Here is a 17,683-nt window from a genome sequence, read left to right as displayed (position 1 = left end):
CTGTTGGAGTAAACACTTACTGGGGAATGAGAGGCCGAGGAGAGAGGGCACCCCTGTCTGCTGGGGGCACCGTGCCCGTGACCTGAGGCGGTCAGAGTCACACCGAGTCTGACGTGCACCGTGCTGAAGAGACAGTTCCATAAATAATGTAGCAGATATCCTAAAGGTTCCCAGGTAACCTAGCAAATCTTGGAACAAAGTTTCCACTTTTAATCCTAAGTATTTATAGCAGAAAATTCAAATATGCTTTCTGGGGTCATCTGAAAAATGTCAATGCAATACATTCAATGCTATCTCCAAGCCAAAAGCAGTGCCACCTCCAACTTCCACTGACATCCACCCACATTTGGAAGGTGGCCGACTGGCGAACCTGTGGCTTGCCAACCCCAAAAGCCCAGGTGACAGCTTCACTGAGCTCGCTGGGAGTCGTGGGCGGGGCATCCTCAGATCTCAGTGAGGGTGAGCTTGAACGATCCCCCGGACTCTTCCATCTGCAGCTGGAAGGTGTCTTCATTGGAGTAATGCTTCACGATATTGTCGTCCATGTTCACCAGGATCCTGGAAAAGGGAGATGAGACAGGCCTGCTCACTCCTGCCTGCTCTGCAGTAACACCCAAACTCCACAGCTAGCACTGCCACTTGCTAGCTGTGCCATGTGAGGCAAACTAGTTACATTCCCTATGCCTCACTTTCCCCATCTGTGAAATGGGTATAATAGTAGGGTCAATCTTACATGGTTGTTGTAGGGATGAAATGAGGCGCTTGGGTGAAGCACTTCACGTGCAGGGTGTACGATAAAGAAAACACAGTAGCTGAGTTATTATTTCGGTGTGCAGTGATCTTTCAATAAACAGTACTTATTACAGTGAACAAAGTCAGTCTACAGAAGAATCACATGGTCCAGCTACAGAAGGCACATAAGTCAAGTCAACCTACGCGTCTGGAAGCCACAGCTCCCTGACGACTCTTTTTCCCAATGAGTTACCCTCAAAGTTTAGCCAATCTACTATCAAGGCCAACCCTTCCCACTAGGCCCATCGAGGACATTCCACAGGCTTTAGAATTAAGCCCCAAAATGCTTACTCTGTATACCCATGCCAAACAGTACTGACACTTAAGTACAATTCTAAAAATATTAACTTCTGAACAAAAAAGCAACATTCCATGATTGAAAACATGACTAAGGGCAGGAGGGTGGAGGGAGATGGAGCAAAGGCTTTGGTGTTGGTCAAACAGAACTTGAAGCTTGGCCTCGACACTAAGCTGACCCTGATTCTGGAAAATCTTCCTAGGCTCTCTGGGCCTCAGCTGCCTCATCCAGAAACTGAGTAGTAACTCCTGTCTTAGAGTAATGGTAACATGAGAATTAAGTAACACACGTGTGCCTGGTCCAGCACCCGACTCATGATGGGGGCTCAATAAATGGGGCAGTGACTGTTGTCAGCCTTGGTAAATTTCATCATGCGCTCTGGAATTTGGAGCCACTGCACTGCTGCCAAGCATGGGAGAAATAAAGATTTTACTTGGAAAAAATGCACAAAAATGCCCTAGAAAAATAAATCAACTTTATGTGGATAATCTAGTATGAAAAACTGTTATTTTTGCACTGATATTTCTATAACTGGTTATTGACTGGGCACAAATTCAGGTGGATAAAATTAATTTTCTATGACACTAACATTACTCAGAGAGGCTGTTCTATGACACTGACATCACTCCTAGTCTCTATGACACTGACATCACTCAGAGGGGCTGTTCTATGACACTGACATCACTCAGAGGGGCTGTTCTATAACACTGACATCACTCAGAGGGGCTGTTCTATGACACTGACATCACTCAGAGTGCTGTTCTATGACACTGACATCACTCAGAGGGGCTGTTCTATGACAGACATCACTCAGAGGGGCTGTTCAATGGCACCGACATCACTCAGAGGGGCTGTTCTATAACACTGACATCAAACAGAGGGGCTGTTCTATGACACTGACATCACTCAGAGTGCTGTTCTATGACACTGACATCACTCAGAGGGGCTGTTCTATGACAGACATCACTCAGAGGGGCTGTTCAATGGCACCGACATCACTCAGAGGGGCTGTTCTATAACACTGACATCACTCCTAGTCTCTGCTCTATGGCACTGACATCACTCAGAGGGACTGTTCTATGACACTGACATCACTCAGAGGGGCTGTTCTATAAAACTGACATCACTCAGAGGGGCTGTTCTATAACACTGACATCACTCCTAGTCTCTGCTCTATGGCACTGACATCAGTCAGAGAGGCTGTTCTATGACACCGACATCACTCAGAGGGGCTGTTCTATAACACTGACATCACTCCTAGTCTCTGCTCTATGACACTGACATCACTCAGAGGGGCTGTTCTATAACACTGACATCACTCCTAGTCTCTGCTCTATGACACTGACATCAGAAGGTCTAAGGTTGCCAGTCAGCACTTACCCTTTTTTACACTTCTTGAAGATTTTCCCAATCTTTTCTTGGGGAACATCATATTTGTCAGAGATCTAAAGAAACAAAAGAAAAATAATATTACAAAGTTGTGTGTTCATGACTTGACAAAACAAATACCTTCATACAGTGGTACAGACACTTGGCTTTCTGTTTCTCTCATCTGCACACACAAAGACACAGATGAACGCCTGTCTATCCTGCGGAGGAGGGGCTACCCGGCTTTGGAGAGAGCTGGAATCAGGGGTCTCTTGCTTCCCAAAGTCACAGATGTCACAACTCTATTATATGGCCATGGTGTTTTGAAATTAATACCTTACAGAGAAGAGTTATGTTTACAGAGGAAGTACAGACCTACTCTTTCCACCCAAAATCCGTGTGCTGTACTTGTCCTGCCTGATGAGCGAACGCTGCTGCAACAAGAAAACTAAAGTCCTCGGTCCACCTCTCTGAGCTGAGCGCTCCATGCATGTTGGCATCCACGTGGGGCCCTCTCTGAGCTGAGCGCTCCATGTTGGCATCCACATGGGGCCCTCTCTGAGCTGAGCGCTCCATGCATGTTGGCATCCACGTGGGGCCCTCTCTGAGCTGTGAGCTCCATGCATGTTGGCATCCACGTGGGCCCCTCTCTGAGCTGAGCGCTCCATGCATGTTGGCATCCACGTGGGCCCCTCTCTGAGCTGAGCGCTCCATGCATGTTGGCATCCACGTGGGCCCCTCTCTGAGCTGAGCGCTCCATGCATGTTGGCATCCACGTGGGCCCCTCTCCGAACTGCAGGCTCCATGCATGTTGGCATCCACGTGGGCCCCTCTCCAAACTGCAGGGTCCATGCATGTTGGCATCCACGTGGGCCCCTCTGAGCTGTGAGCTCCGAGCATGCTGACGTCCACAAGGGCCCCTCTCTGAGCTGCAGGCTCCGTGAGCGTTGACAAGCATCCTGTCTAGGCACTTTACTCAGTGCACAAAGGCCTCACTCTGGAGTGAGACACGCCTAAACGGTGCCAGTTCTGACTCAGTTTCCACTGGCAGGTAACTGTTCTAAACCTTGGCCTCCTCTCAACAGGAAAGAGAGACCCTCACCTCACATACCCCACGACTATCGTGGGATTAAGGCGTGTCCAGCCCGAAGCAGGAGTACATTTCGGATACAGACTCACCGGAAGGAAGGAACTGTTTGAGGGCAGTGGGCTCTGGCTAAGGCGTGGCCGAGGGCCCCAGTCCTGGCCCACCTTCCCTCCCGACCAGGGACGCGGGGTCCACACAGTGCAGTGAGCTCTGGAGGTTTCCTCTTGGGCGTGGAGCTGTCTGCACAGGGAGGGGACAGCTACTCCAAGGACCAGGGGCTGATTCAATCTAGGTCAGACACTGTTACCTGAGGAGGTATCCAGACTGCTCCCACCCAGGGGTCACCGCCCTGCCCACCCTTGATCTGAAGAGCACGGCTCTGGGCGGCCCTGAGATCGGGGCTTCAGAAGACCGGCCTGCAGATCATTTTCAATCTAACAAAGATACATCACACACATCGAAACCACATCCAAGCTGCCATCATACACGTTCACCTCTTTTCTGTACCACTGGACTATCACTGTGTTTATGAAACCCCCAGCCCAGGAGATGGGAGGCTGGGATGAATTCCTCAAGCACTGTGAATGAATTATATTTGCACAGCGAGTCCCAGTCTTTTCCACGCTCTCCTCTCTCTCCATCATCAAGAGGTGAGGAGGGGCTATCAGGAGACAAGGAAGCGGAGGAACCGGGAGAAGTCACAGGAAGCCGAATGACCCAGAGCAGAGGGCGACAGGTGGCGCTGGGCGCCGCTGGCTGAGGCGCAGAGGAGCTGCGGTGACATCCGCTTCTTAGAGACCGAGAGACAGCGCCCCCTGGCTGCCACCCCCTGCACTGCCTCAGTTCTCCCCGCAGCATCCATCAGTTCAGTCCAGTCGCTCAGTCGTGTCTGACTCTTTGCGACCCCCATGGTCTGCAGCACACCAGGCTTCCCTGTCCATCACCAACTCCTGAAACTTACTCAGACTCATGCCCGTCTAGTCGGTGATGCCACCCAACCATCTCATCCTCTGTCGTCCCCTTCTCCTCCTGCAATCTTTCCCAGCTTCAGGGTCTTTTCAAATGAGTCTGTTCTTTGCATCAGGTGGTCAAAGTATTGGAGTTTCAGCTTCAGCATCAGTCCTTCCAATGAACATTCAGGACTGATTTCCTTTAGGATGGACTGGTTGGGTCTCCTTGCAGTCCAAGGGACTCTGAAGAGTCTTCTCCAACACCATAGTTCAAAAGCATCAATTCTTTGCTGCTCAGCTTTCTTTATAGTCCAACTCTCACATCCACACACGACCACTGGAAAAACCATAGCCTTGACTAGACGGACCTTTGTTGGCAAAGTAATGTCTCTGCTTTTTAATATGCTGTCTAGGTTGGTCATAACTTTTCTTCCAAGGAGCAAGCATCTTTTAATTTCATGGCTGCAGTCACCATCTGCAGTGATTTTGGAGCCTCAAAAAATAAAGTCTCTCACTGTTTCCACTGTTTCCCATCTATTTGCCCTGAAGTGATGGGACCAGATGCCATGATCTTCGTTTTCTGAATGCTGAGCTTTAAGCAAACTTTGTCACTCTCCTCTTTCACTTTCATCAAGAGTCTCTTTAGTTCTTCGCTTTCAGCCATAAGGGTGTTGTCATCTGCATATTTGAGGTTACTGGTATGTCTCCCCGCATCCATCAGTGCTACCTGGAAAATTACACAGTGGCCTCTGCCGATTTCACTGTAGCCATCTTCCTAACCAGAATGTAAACTCCATTCAGCACTGGGTCATGTACTCCGGTATCTCCAGTGCCAAGAACAGTGCCTGGCACAAAGTAGGCCCTTCACAAACGTTTGTTAAATGAATTCAACATTTGGCAGTAGTCAGGGGAAACCTGCTTCTAGCCGAGTTATGGACTCACTTTGAGCTCAAAGATTCTGATAATTTACAGGGGCCCGAGGTGGATACATATCAAGACACAGTGCTGACCCCTTGAATTTCACTCTGGGGCAAAGCCAAAACAGGGATCAGCCTGGCACCCTTCTCGTGTCTCTATGATGTCCCCAAGGGCAGGCTGGGGTCAGTGTGCTCTTGGGGCATTTGCTGAGATGCTGCGGCAGAAGGATCTCTGAGCCATGGAAGTTGTATGGGCCCCTTCTCAAGCTGGACATGCAGGTGATCAGAAGTGTACAACTAGTGACTTCACTTTAAATCACCTGGCTGTGGTCACCTCTGGTCACAACTCTGCCTTTTCACAAATAGGCTTCGGGTAATGTCTGGACACAAATTCAGTCATTCCCCAAGATCAGGAGTTTCAAAGGCCGATGAAGAAGCCACTGTTTTATGTGTGGAAGTTTTCAAGATTTTGATAGAAATAATTTTTTGTTGGCTTCTAAGTAGTTTGTTAAGTGGCAGTCTCTCTTTAACCAAGCACAGGAAAGTTAAACCATTCCAAGGGTCATTACAAATCCACTCAGTTCAGTGGACTAGACGCTGGTGGGTGATTACTATCTACCAATGGGTGTGCTGGGCACAGTGGTGTGAGGTAGGTACAACCTTGCAACTGCTGAAGACTAAGCTGGGGGTGTGGGGGTCAGGGTGAAACGTGGCACGTGCCTCGGCCACAGACAAGGTGCTGGGACTCAGGAAAGGCTTTAGCACCACCGAGGAACCTGGATGGGCTGGTAAAATTTGTTCTGATCGAATTCTGTGCAAGTAAGAGGATTATGAAGCTCCTACTACTTACAGCTTCCATCAGGCCTTTCAAGGATGGAGTCTTGAGCATCAGGGCATCGAACACTTCTTCTGACTCCTTCCGCACGTAGAGCAGCACTGATCCCCAGTGGGGAAGAAGGAGGGAAAAGTGTAATTCATTGATAGGAGCAAAACAAGAAAACGGATTGCGGGTATTGGGAAAAATAAAAAGAGACGTCCACGTTAAGGACGGCAAACATGAACCAATATAAAATCTGTCTCAAGGAACACAGCTTTCAGCTTCTTTTTAACTCTGCTGGAAGTCCCGGCTCAAGCCAGGAGGAGCTGCTCTGATGGAGGAACAATCAAGGGAAGTCAACACTGATGAGGTCTGCTTGAGGAATTCATGCTTTGGCTGGATTCAGAGCTCACTTCCCACTGGAAAATCCCACTATGAAACGTAAACCAACACACCTCTCTTTGGTTCTTCTACCCGGGTCAGCTTAGCAGGAGGCGGGATCACAAAGTCGTCTTCCGAGCTGTACGGCCCCCTCTTCAAGCTGGACCTGCAGATGATCCGAGGTGTGCAATTAGTGACTTCACTTTCAATCACTTGCAGAAACAAAAGGAGTTTCCAGGTGTTATCACTGGATTTTACATTTAAAATGTCCTTCGTTTTAAAATGGGCCAGCCTTTATTTTGTGGATGAAAATCTGGGGCTCAAGGGAAGAAGCTGACTGACCCGGGCTCGTGCGACCGAATAGCAGAGGGGGACCACACTCAGGAGCCTGCCGGACACCCCTGTTGCTCTCACACAGCTCCAGCTGCCCTCTTAGGAATGGGGTTTCTCTTCAGGAAAAAAAAAAAAACCTATGAAGGAGGTGGGATGTGAGATGCGTGTGAAGGTGGTAACAGAGGAGAGAGTGCGTCAAAAGAGGGAGGATGTGTGAGCGGGAAAATGCTCAGCCAGGCTGGCTGAGACAGAAAGTCCCGGAGGAAGATGAATCTAATCCAGAAAACCTCGATCACTCAGCTCTCAGGAAGTTTAGACTTTTATGTTGCAGTGATCAGGGGGTCATTCTGAGAGTCAAGAAGGCTACAATCGGGGTGTGGCAGAGACTGGAGCAGACACCAGGATCTACGAGCAGAAGACGAATGGGACGACTCTGGAGACAATCACAGCATCAAACCCCCCAAAATACGGCAGTGTTGGTGGAAATACAAAGGGAGGGGAAACATTTCCAGGTGCATATGAAGAAAGAAGGGCTTCCCTGATAGCTCAGTTGGTAAACAATCCGCCTGCGATGCAGGAGACCCCGGTTCGATTCCTGGGTTAGGAAGAGCCCCTGGAGCAGGGATAGGCTACCCACTCCAGTATTCTTGGGCTTCCCTGGTGGCTCAGCTGGTAAAGAATCCACCCGCAATGTGGGAGACCTGGGTTCGATTCCTAGGTTGGGAAGATCTCCTGGAGAAGGGAAAGGCCACCCATTCCAATATTCTGGTTTGGAGACTTGCATGAACCCCAGTCCATGGAGTCGCAAAGAGTCGGACACGACTGAGCGACTTTCATGAAAAAAGAAGTGAAGAAACCGGTGGGACTGGCTATCAAAGGCACAAGTCACAGTGAGCTCACTGTTGTGAGGCTCAGTGAGTGAGCAAGAAAATAGTAAAAAAAAAAAAAAACAACTGAAAATGAAGTAAGTGCGAGCTTCTGAGCAGGACCATCACTTTAAGAATAGCAGCTGGAGCTTAAAATGCTGTGTCTCAGCTTCCAGCACAGAAGAGCCCTCCAATGAAAGTACTTGCAGGACTCAGGTCTGAGAACACGAGTTAGAGAGGCTGTGGAGAGCCTGTCTTCCGCGAGGCTCGTGGCCCATTTGGGTGGGCGTGGGGAGCTGGGATGGCTCACAGAAGGGGACCAGACCCTCGCCTGGTGGAGCGCTGGGCGGGTGGAGCGCTGGGCGGAAGCACTGCTGGCGAGGCTGAGAAGGGTGCCCCCGGGAGCAGGGGGCATCGACACCATCACAGCAACCGGCTGTGAAGCTCCTCCGGTTTTCCAAAGCTCGATCTCCACAAGGAACCTGGGTTTCTTAGAGCAGAGGCTGATTCTGGGCCAGAGTAGGGCAGAAGGTGAGGAAGTGCTAGAGCAGTGAGGGCAGGAGGGTCGAGCAGGAGTGATCCAGGAGCAAGCGAGAGGGACCCCGCTGGCCCTGGGACCACATGAGCAGAGTAAACGATGACCGAATCATAGAGTATTGAATACAATGGGAAACCACAAGTCCATGCTGATGTAATACAAATGAGAAGTTAAAAGCTTGACAAGGAGTGAGATGTTTACAAAGCACCTCCCCTCAAAACACCTACAAGAGGAGAAGGAGTTTCACTATACAGCAGAGAAGCCTGGCAGAGCCTGTCTGAATCAAGTGACCAGAGCGAACATTGCCAGCAGGAGTGCCCTGAAAACACGTGTCCCCGACAGGACACGCTGAGAGCAGGGCCTCGTCTGTGCCAGTCCTGCCCAGATGCATCATCTACCCTGAGAGGAAACCACGGACAGACCCAGACAGAGGGACAGCCTACAAAACGGCGGGAGTGTGACCTGAAGAAGCAGTAGCTCAGGAAAGCCAAGGAGAGGTGAAGGCTATTCCCGACGGAAGGAGATTCAGGAGCCAGGACAACGAAAGACTCTGTGTGAGTCTGAAAGGGACTCTTTTTTGCCATAAAGGATAGTTTTGGAACAACAGCAAAGTCTGGACTGGCTGGTACCGTGCTAAGGCCTTGATGTCAACATTCTGACTGTGTTATGCAGGGGAACATCCTCATTTGTGGAAACATACAAACCTAGACAGAGTATTAAAAAACAGAGACATCACTTTGCCTATAAAGGTCTGTCTAGTTAAAGCTATGGTTTTTCCAGTAGTCACGTATGGATACGAGAGTTGGACTATAAGGAGAGCTGAGTGCCGAAGAATTGATGCTTTTGAACTGTGGTGTTGGAGAAGGCTCTTGAGAGTCCCTTGGACTGCAAGGAGATCCAACCAGTCTATCCTAAAGGAAATCAGTCCTGAATGTTCATTGGAAGGACTGATGCTGAAGCTGAAGCTCCAACACTTTGGCCACTGGATTCAAAGAACTGACTCACTGGAAAAGACCCTGATGCTGGGAAAAGATTGAAGGCAGGAGGAGAAGGGGACAACAGCAGATGAGATGGTTGGATGGCATCACTGACTCAATGCACATGAGTTTGAGCAAGCTCCGGGAGCTGGTGATGGACAGGGCAGCCTGGCGTGCTGCAGTCCATGGGGTCACAAAGAGTCAGACACAACTGAGCAACTGAACAACAACAACCAAGGACGCAGGGGTGTTGGGTCACCGCCAGCAACTTACTCTCCAGCGGCTCAGGAAAAAAGGAGTTCTCTGTATTGTAATTATTCTAGAGGTTTGAGAATGTTTCAAAATAAAAAGAATTTAGTAAAACCAAACATAAACCTTACCCTTCACCCTCCAACTCTTCTGAGGCAATGGGAAGGACCTAAGACCAAGGGAAAAAAAAAAGATTGTTTTTCAAGCATATGCTAAAATATTTCAGACCTTAAACAAATTATTCCTAAAACGAAAGTAATTTGGAATGTAACCAATCTCACACAAAATCCGTTAGCCTTATTATTCAATGACCAGATTCTTAAAGATGTCTTGAACTCCTCCAGTTCAGGAGCTGGCAAACTACACCCCATGAACCAAGTCTGGCCTAATGCCCATTTATGTAAATACAGTATTTACTGGTGCACAGCCACGCCCATTCCTGGCACAGTGTTTATGGTGATTTTGGCCCCATAACAGTAGACGCAAGTCACAACAGAGAGCCTTCAACCCCCAAAAAGCCTAAAATGTTTATTCTTGGGCCCTTTACAGCAAACTATTAGTGAGCCCTGCTCACCCTAGACCCATGAGAAACTGGACACCCTGGCAGCGCCTTTCCTGAAGAACTCTGCAAACACATCTGTCTGTAGGAATCTGTGTACAAAGCTCCTGGCATATGTCTCTGGGGCATCTACCTGAACTCAGGTGGAGGGCATGCTCCACTCCACCCAAGTCCAACCTCCACTGAGCTTCTGCTCCAAGTAGAGCGTGACTGCAGCTTTGATAAATTTCAGATTAGTGGCCGAGACGCGACCAAACATGTGCCAGTGACGGTCCCCTAACTGAAACTGTGAGGAGAGCGCTCAGACATCCTTCATCCTATTAAGGCTCCCACTCCTGGTATTCCTCTGGCTTTTCCCTCCTGTCCAGACCCATGGAAGTGAAATTCACAAGATCACAGACTCAACTTCACATGTTATTATTCCAGTGCCTTTTAAAGAGCTGAAGACACCAACAGATAACATCCATACAGAATTAAGTCAGAATTAAGTCTGGGGCTGTGGTTCCACGGCAATGATGCTTACACACACCTGACCGTGAGAACAATACGTTGCCCGAACCAGACACTCCAAAGAGCTGATCCCTAACCCTGGGCAGACCTCACCAAGCTCTGGCTTCTGTTTGCCAAAGACTCTCCTTCTGTGACCTGTCGCCTCCTAGCAGCCACCCTGGGATCTGGGTTACCTACGTGAGCACCCCGCTGAAGACTGGCAAAGTGCACGTCGGGGATGAAAAGGACAGGCTGGGTGTCGAGATCAATGAAGGGCTTGAAAACCGTGATGTCCATGCGTTTGTGAGAGGGAAGAAGCGGCACTTTGACGTCGGAAACTGAAAAAAAAAAAATAACACGAGGACACCACAGTCAGCAGCTTCTATTCCCAGACTGCAGGCAGGCTACAGAGCATCTTTCTTGTTTAAGAAACTTAAATTATAGCAGAACAGCAGATACAGGTCATGCTGCCTGAACTGCGAAAAATTACACTTAATGTGTTTGTATTTGCACTAAAATCAATCGCACATCTTACCAAAGGCAGGAGAGAAAAAGCCATGTTTAAACACAAAGACACACACACACACAGAGAAAGATCCAGAACAGAGACAAAGTATGTGATACTTCTGCCTGAAAGGCTAAAACTTAACGATTGTATAAACATAATTTAGAGGTAGTTTCACCCTGGATCTCCTCATTAGGTAATCTGTTCTGACAGCGGTGTACTCTTGACTTCAGAACAGGCACCTCAACTCCAGACTTTCATCTTCAGAACCGAACGCCAGGGAGGCGAAGAGACAACGTGACTGTCTAACTCTTTATTTACTAAATTACAGACTCCACCGTCCCCCAGCCCCCGGCCCTGAGGTGCTTAGAGATGAGCTTTCCAAGCTGCTGAGTGGCTCTCTGAAGGGACATCTCCTGAGCTGCACTGTGAGGCCAGCGGCAGAGCCCGGACGGGCATGCTCAGGCCACATCTGCTGGGCGCCGGCCATGCAGAAAGCAGTTGCAGCTGTCCGAGCTCCAGCTGTGCAGAGTGTGCTTTTTTCCTTCCTTTTAGCTGAGAGCTACGGGATTCTGTGAATATGAATGCTGGCCATATTAAAAAGGAAAAAGAAAAAAAAAAAGCTTTCCCGGTGCAACGTCCAAACAGAAGCCCTATAGATTCTACAAGTGTTAAGAATATCTGACAGAAGAACACCACGCTATTTCAAATTAAGACAACCTGAATTCCAAAGGGTGTTACTATTACTCTTAAAAATCTAGGCCAGTTCCAATCTCATTATCAGCTATTCAAGTGGAATGTGTGTTATTTGTCAGGAATGGGAGCCAAAACTGAGGGCCAAAATCGTCTGAACTCTGGAAAAACTCAGGACTCCTTCCTGGAGTTCCCTGAGCACGACTTAGTTCAAGCCCTCGTCGGTCCTTGCTTCCTGGTTGAAGGAAGCAAAGATATCACTTCTCAGCAATAAGGAGAAACTAACCACTACGCTAGCTTCTGTTTACAAACTTGAGTTACTGTTGGAACGAAAAGGTCTAAAACGCTTGGCAGAAGAAACACTTCTACTTACAGGCGCTCAACTGGGAGCTGGGGTCAGTGCACTTGCCTTTTCTTTTGCTTTGTTTTCGTTCTTCATCTCTGATCTTTCGTTCGGCTCCCTGGGTGGAGAGAAGACAAGACGTGGCTCTGTTCACTGGCCCTCTTAAAATGCTTAGCTCTTATCCTGACCTTCGGTGGGAAAATACCTCCTCTTTGGAGATGCACTGCACTGCCTATGATACTTGTGGAGCTTATTATGGTAGTTTCCTCTAAAAAAGCCCTTTCTTAAAACTATTTTTAAACTAGAAAAAAAAATCACAGGAAAACCCTTGTTTAAAAAACTAAGAGGGCAGAATTCCCCTCAACAATGGATGAGGCCAGGTCAAATGGAAGCCAAGAAAATCAGCTAACGTACTGCACACTGGCTTCAAAGACACAAGTGACTTTTCTTGTCGTCTAATAACAAGAAAATGAGAGAAAAAAATACAAGCTGATCCCACTTTGAGTATACTGTCCTGTACAGCCAATGTGGCTCAGATGGTAAAAGCGTCTGCTTACAATGCGGGAGACCTGGGTTCGATCCCTGGGTTGGGAAGATCCACTGGAGAAGGAAATGGCAACCCACTCCAGTATTCTTGCCTGGAAAATCCCATGGACAGAGGAGCCTGGCAGGCTACAGTACACGGGGTCGCAAAGAGTCGGACACGACTAAGCGACTTCACTTCACTTCACTTCACAGCCAGTGTGGTTACTGAAAACTGTGATTCTGTCCAAGGTCTTGGCATTGACTAAGTGATAGATCCAACCAACTATGACTCACAAGAGCAAATATTTAGCTAGAAATCTGTAGTCACTTAAAAGGAAAGCTTTACTCCCAGGCCTACAAAGAGGATATACACACATGGTACACAGAACTACACAAAGAACAGCAGTGCTGCACAGGTGGCCCCACAAGTACCTTAGGAACAAAGCAACCTGAAATTGAGCAAGTAGGCAAAATGGAAACAAAATTATTCGTTAGCTATTTTGCTTGACCTACTTGCATTTATGTCTAGATGGTGCAGATTTGTTTACAAAGTTATTCACATTCCCTGGCAGCTCCACGGTAAAGAATCTGCCTGCAATGCAGGAGATCTGGGTTCAATCCCTGGGTCGGGAAGATCCCCTGGAGAAGGGAGTGGCAATCCACTCCAGTGATTTTTGCCTGGAGAATCTCACAGACAGAGGAGCCAAGAAAGCAACAATCCATGGGCTGCAGAGTCAGACACGACTGAGTGAGTAGCACTTTTTTCTGTTAAAGAACTGGTTATTTATTCTTCAGTAAATACATTCCCTGATAGCAAACAGTGGCAATAAAAATCATCCAGTTGATTTGGCATGATTATACAATAAAACAACATTTTAAAACATAGAATGAAAAACCACCTTCTACGTTTATCGATACATCACTAATGTAGCAATACACACAAACTTGCCCATCACCACTGCTACGTGACGCTGATGCAAACACTACGTCCCTGACAGAGAAGAACAGGCGAAGGTCATCAGGCTCCTCGCCGTTACCGTCTGGGGTTGGTCTGTGTCTTGCTCAGTTCCTTCTGATGGTCTAAAAATAACTCCATATCAAAGTCTTTGCAACCCCATGGACGGTAGCCTGCCAGGCTCCCTTGTCTGTGGGATTTCCCAGGCAAGAATACTGGAGTGGGTTGCCATTTCCTTCTCCAGGCGGATCTTCCCGACCCAGGGATACAGAACCTGCAACTCCTGCATTAGCAGGAGGGTTCTTTACCAGTGGGCCACCAGGGAAGCCCCCAGACCCGCCTAGCAGAACTGGAAGATCCAACAGAAGACCTGGAAGATGCAACTGTTTCCAAGGAGGTTCGCCAGATCTCAGGACAAGGCTCAGGAAGACTCACGGCTGACAGGCACACCCGACAGCCAGCAAGGTCAAGGTCACTGCCTTTGGTGTCCTGTAAGATCCCAGGAGCCAGGAAACCCCGAGTGAGGAGGAGGATGGAACCACTGCAACAACCCAGAACTGACACGGGAATCCACGGCTAGGCTACCGAAGCCACAGTCCGTGTGCTCAAAGAGCCTGTGGGAAAAACTGAACATGGTAAGCAGAGTCTTGGAAGACATAAAATAGATCCAAACTGATCTTCCAGAGATGAAAGCTACATAGGTGGGACTGCAGCAGTGTGGACAAGGCACAGGGAAAGATGTGAGCACATTAAAAAAATTTTTTTTAATTAAATGGATAAAACTTTAACCTCTCCCTAGAATTTTTAGAAAAAGGACATGGACATAACAATTGTTTTTCTTTTGGCTCTAAGAAGAATGTGGCGTGAACAAAGGAAATCTGAGTCGGGGTCAGAGACCTCTGCTCCAGAGCAGATGTGACTTACCACTGGTTAAGATGCAGCATGTGAGAAAGTGGGGGGCAGGCAGGGGGAACGGAGGAGGAATGAGGGCCCTAAGAGATGCCCACGTCTGATGCCCAGAGCCTGGGCCTCCGTCGCTTCCACAGCAAGAGGAGGAGGCTGGGCTGACTGCAAGATAGGCAGAGTCACAAGTGTCCACACAACGGAAGAGCCGGAGGAGGAGGGGGCAGGATGGCTCTCAAGGCGGGCGCAGCCACGAGCCAAGGTTGTGGGCAGCCCTAGACAGCGGAAAGGCAGGGGAACGGGTTCTCCACGAGAGACTCCAGACGGAATCAGGCTTCTGCCACCTTGACTTTTGTCCAGTAAGACTTGGGTCAGACTCCCTGACCTACAGAACTGGAAGATGACAGATGCGTGTCATTTCGAGCCACTAAGTTTGTAGTCATTTGTCAACAGCAACAACAGAAGACTAATACAACTGATACAACATGACGAGGCACATGACAGGTACTTGATAAACATCACTGGACCTGCCCTTTGGACCTGGAAGGTCTCAGGCTCAGCCCCTGGAGCCGACACAGTGCTCCGTGCACCCAAACCACAAGTCAGGACACCAGGCCTCTGATGGCAAATTCCCTTCCGGGTTCTTAGCACCTTCTAAAAAAATCTTCATAACACAGAGGTTCAAACAGGATGAAAAGAGGAGACTAGCAAGAAAAAAAAATACAACCCGGTATTTCTGAGTAGGAAAAGTCAGAGTCATCTTCAATCTTAGTTCAGTGGACAGTTCTGCCCCATTCTGGAGGACACCACTGTCTTCAATCCCCATGGCACCAGGGCCTGCCAGCTTCTTTCTGGATTTAATCCAGCTGAGCACTGCACCTGGCAAAAGTGCCCATCTCTTCTCCAGAAAACAAGGAGTCACAGCAGAGAAAAGGAATGACACTGACATCATGTGGGTCCGTGCTCTCGCTTCCCATCCACCTGCTGCTGTCAGCAAGAATCTGAAGCTCACCTTCCCTTGCCTTAGTGAGCTGCCGGACAACCTGCCAAAAAGCCTGGAGGGAGCTGTGCCAGTGACGACGCAGACTGGGAGTCCTCGGACACAGAGCTCAGGAAGAGCTCCAACTCCAGGCCACTGCCCACAGGTCCCTGAGAGCTGAGGGCCCACCCAGGACTGGGCGCAGTGTCCCTGCATCCCACCCTGTCAGGCATGCCCGACAGAACGTGCTTATCAACCCTTCTGGTTTTTCAGTCAAAAGGAGATTGGTTTTCTCCCCTGAATTATGTGATTTTGCATGGCTAAAACATGGACTGCTAATTTAAGATCGGCTATATTATGTGATCAGCAATATATGCTTCAGTTCTATTAGTTGCTCAGTAGTGTCCGACTCTTTGCAACCCCATGGATTGCAGCACGCCAGGCTTCCCTATCCATCACTAACTCCCGGAGCTTGCTCAAACTCATGTCCATCAAGTTGGTGATGCCATCCAACCATCTCATCTTCTGTTGTCTCGTTCTCCTCCTGCCTTCAATCGTTTCCAGCTTCAGGGTCTTTTCCAATGAGTCAGTTTTTCCCATCAGCTGGCCAAAGGATTGGAGTTTCAGCATCAGCATCAATCCTTCCAATGAATATTCAGGACTGATTTCCTTTAGGAGGGACTGGTTGGATCTCCTTGCAATCCAAGGGACTCTCAAGAGTCTTCTCCAACACCACAATTCAAAAGCATCACCACTTCTCCAACACCACAGTTCAAAGTACATCCTTACTGGACTTAAGTATAAGAAAGGCCCTGGTCTTTTCTATGAGGAAGGGTAGATTCTAAGTGTCTACATCCAGTCGATGGCCTTACCTTGTCACAGAAGACCTTTATCTGGCAGTATGCCCGATGCACAGGCTTGTTGCTGCGGTTGTTATAGCTGTAGGTGTCAATCTGGATGTTCAGAGGTAACCCCTTCACACCCTTCTGAGAAGAGAAGTCTGTGCTCAAGCAGTTCACGGAGATAAAAACCTGCAAACGGAAGAAAAAGATTCTGTAAGCAACAGGCACCGACAGTAACCTCTTGCACAGCTGGTAAAAATACTAACACCATGGAAATGATTCAGATAATGCTTGAAACGAGAGCTTGTCTTCTCATTTAAAAGAAGATTTTTTTTTTTTAAGAAGTAATAAGGGGTTAATATAAAATCACTTTTGGTCATAGGAATGACAGCTCTGATCCCTGTCAATTCTCCTCCTAATAGGAAGGTGGATGAGGCCGGTTGTCTTTCTTGATGTCATCATTAAAAGTTTCAAGAGGCACAGGTGCTCTTTGCAGCTTTTTGAGAGCCTGCTGCAAACTCTTTGGGGATTCTGGCTGCATTTGTGTCTCTACCATCTCCTAGGATAACCTGTAAAACCTATTTTCCAACATCCTGGAGTTTATGAACTCAGTGAGTCACACGACTGAAGTGGCACTGAAGGCTGTTACAGAGACTCAGGTTAATCCTGTACACAAGCATGAACATGCTCAGGGCCCCCCACCCGCCTCCCCGTATCTGTGAGTCTGGATTTTAACCTCCTCATGCCTGGAAAATCCCATGGATGGAGGCAAAGAGTCGGACACGACTTCACTTTCACTTTCACTTTTCACTTTCATGCATTGGAGAAGGCAATGGCAACCCACTCCAGCGTTCTTGCCTTGAGAATCCCAGGGACGGAGGAGCCTGGTTGGCTGCCATCTATAGGGTCGCACAGAGTCGGACACGACTGAAGCGACTTAGCAGCAGCAGCATGCCCGGTCCACAGCTGTTTGAGTTCCCAGTCAATGCTGTCGTTTTAGAATTTATTTCTGATGCATAAGCACCACATGGTGGGTATTACTGGAACTACAGTTTTTAAAACAGCCTGGCACATTTGAAGGCCCCAGACCCTTATTCTGGATTATGGCCAGTCCATGAGGTGACAACCCAGCAGCCCTAACAGCTAAACACAGGCCTCCTACACTGGTGCACTGTTAGTGAGTGAGTGCAAGTCGCTCAGTTGTGTCCGACTCTGAGACCCCATGGGCCATACAGTCCATGGAATTCTCCAGGCCAGAATACTGCAGTGGGTAGCCTTTTCCTTCAGGGGATCTTCCCAACCTAGGAATTGAACTGG

The 17,683-nt window shown here is 48.5% G+C and overlaps 1 protein-coding gene across 1 annotated transcript in view; it reads right to left on the bottom strand.

The window, feature by feature from the left end:
• Positions 1-330: 330 nt before the first annotated feature.
• The window catches only part of GRHL1 (grainyhead like transcription factor 1), a 47,747-nt gene continuing 30,394 nt past the window's right edge, over positions 331-17,683 (bottom strand). Inside the window, exons 9-16 of the mRNA XM_068977693.1 lie at positions 16,397-16,555; positions 12,193-12,280; positions 10,820-10,959; positions 9,705-9,742; positions 6,685-6,776; positions 6,263-6,348; positions 2,471-2,535; positions 331-558 (exon numbers count right to left, since the gene is read on the bottom strand). Of these exons, the coding sequence (XP_068833794.1) occupies positions 444-558; positions 2,471-2,535; positions 6,263-6,348; positions 6,685-6,776; positions 9,705-9,742; positions 10,820-10,959; positions 12,193-12,280; positions 16,397-16,555 (783 nt within the window). The 3' untranslated portion in view covers positions 331-443. The remainder of the gene's footprint in view (positions 559-2,470; positions 2,536-6,262; positions 6,349-6,684; positions 6,777-9,704; positions 9,743-10,819; positions 10,960-12,192; positions 12,281-16,396; positions 16,556-17,683) is intronic.

The sequence above is a fragment of the Capricornis sumatraensis genome, chromosome 1 (genome assembly GCF_032405125.1).
Source record: "Capricornis sumatraensis isolate serow.1 chromosome 1, serow.2, whole genome shotgun sequence".
NCBI classification, from domain to species: domain Eukaryota; kingdom Metazoa; phylum Chordata; class Mammalia; order Artiodactyla; family Bovidae; genus Capricornis; species Capricornis sumatraensis.
The sequence above is the reverse complement of the archived record's forward strand: the minus strand, read 5'-3'. Positions and strand labels throughout refer to the sequence as shown.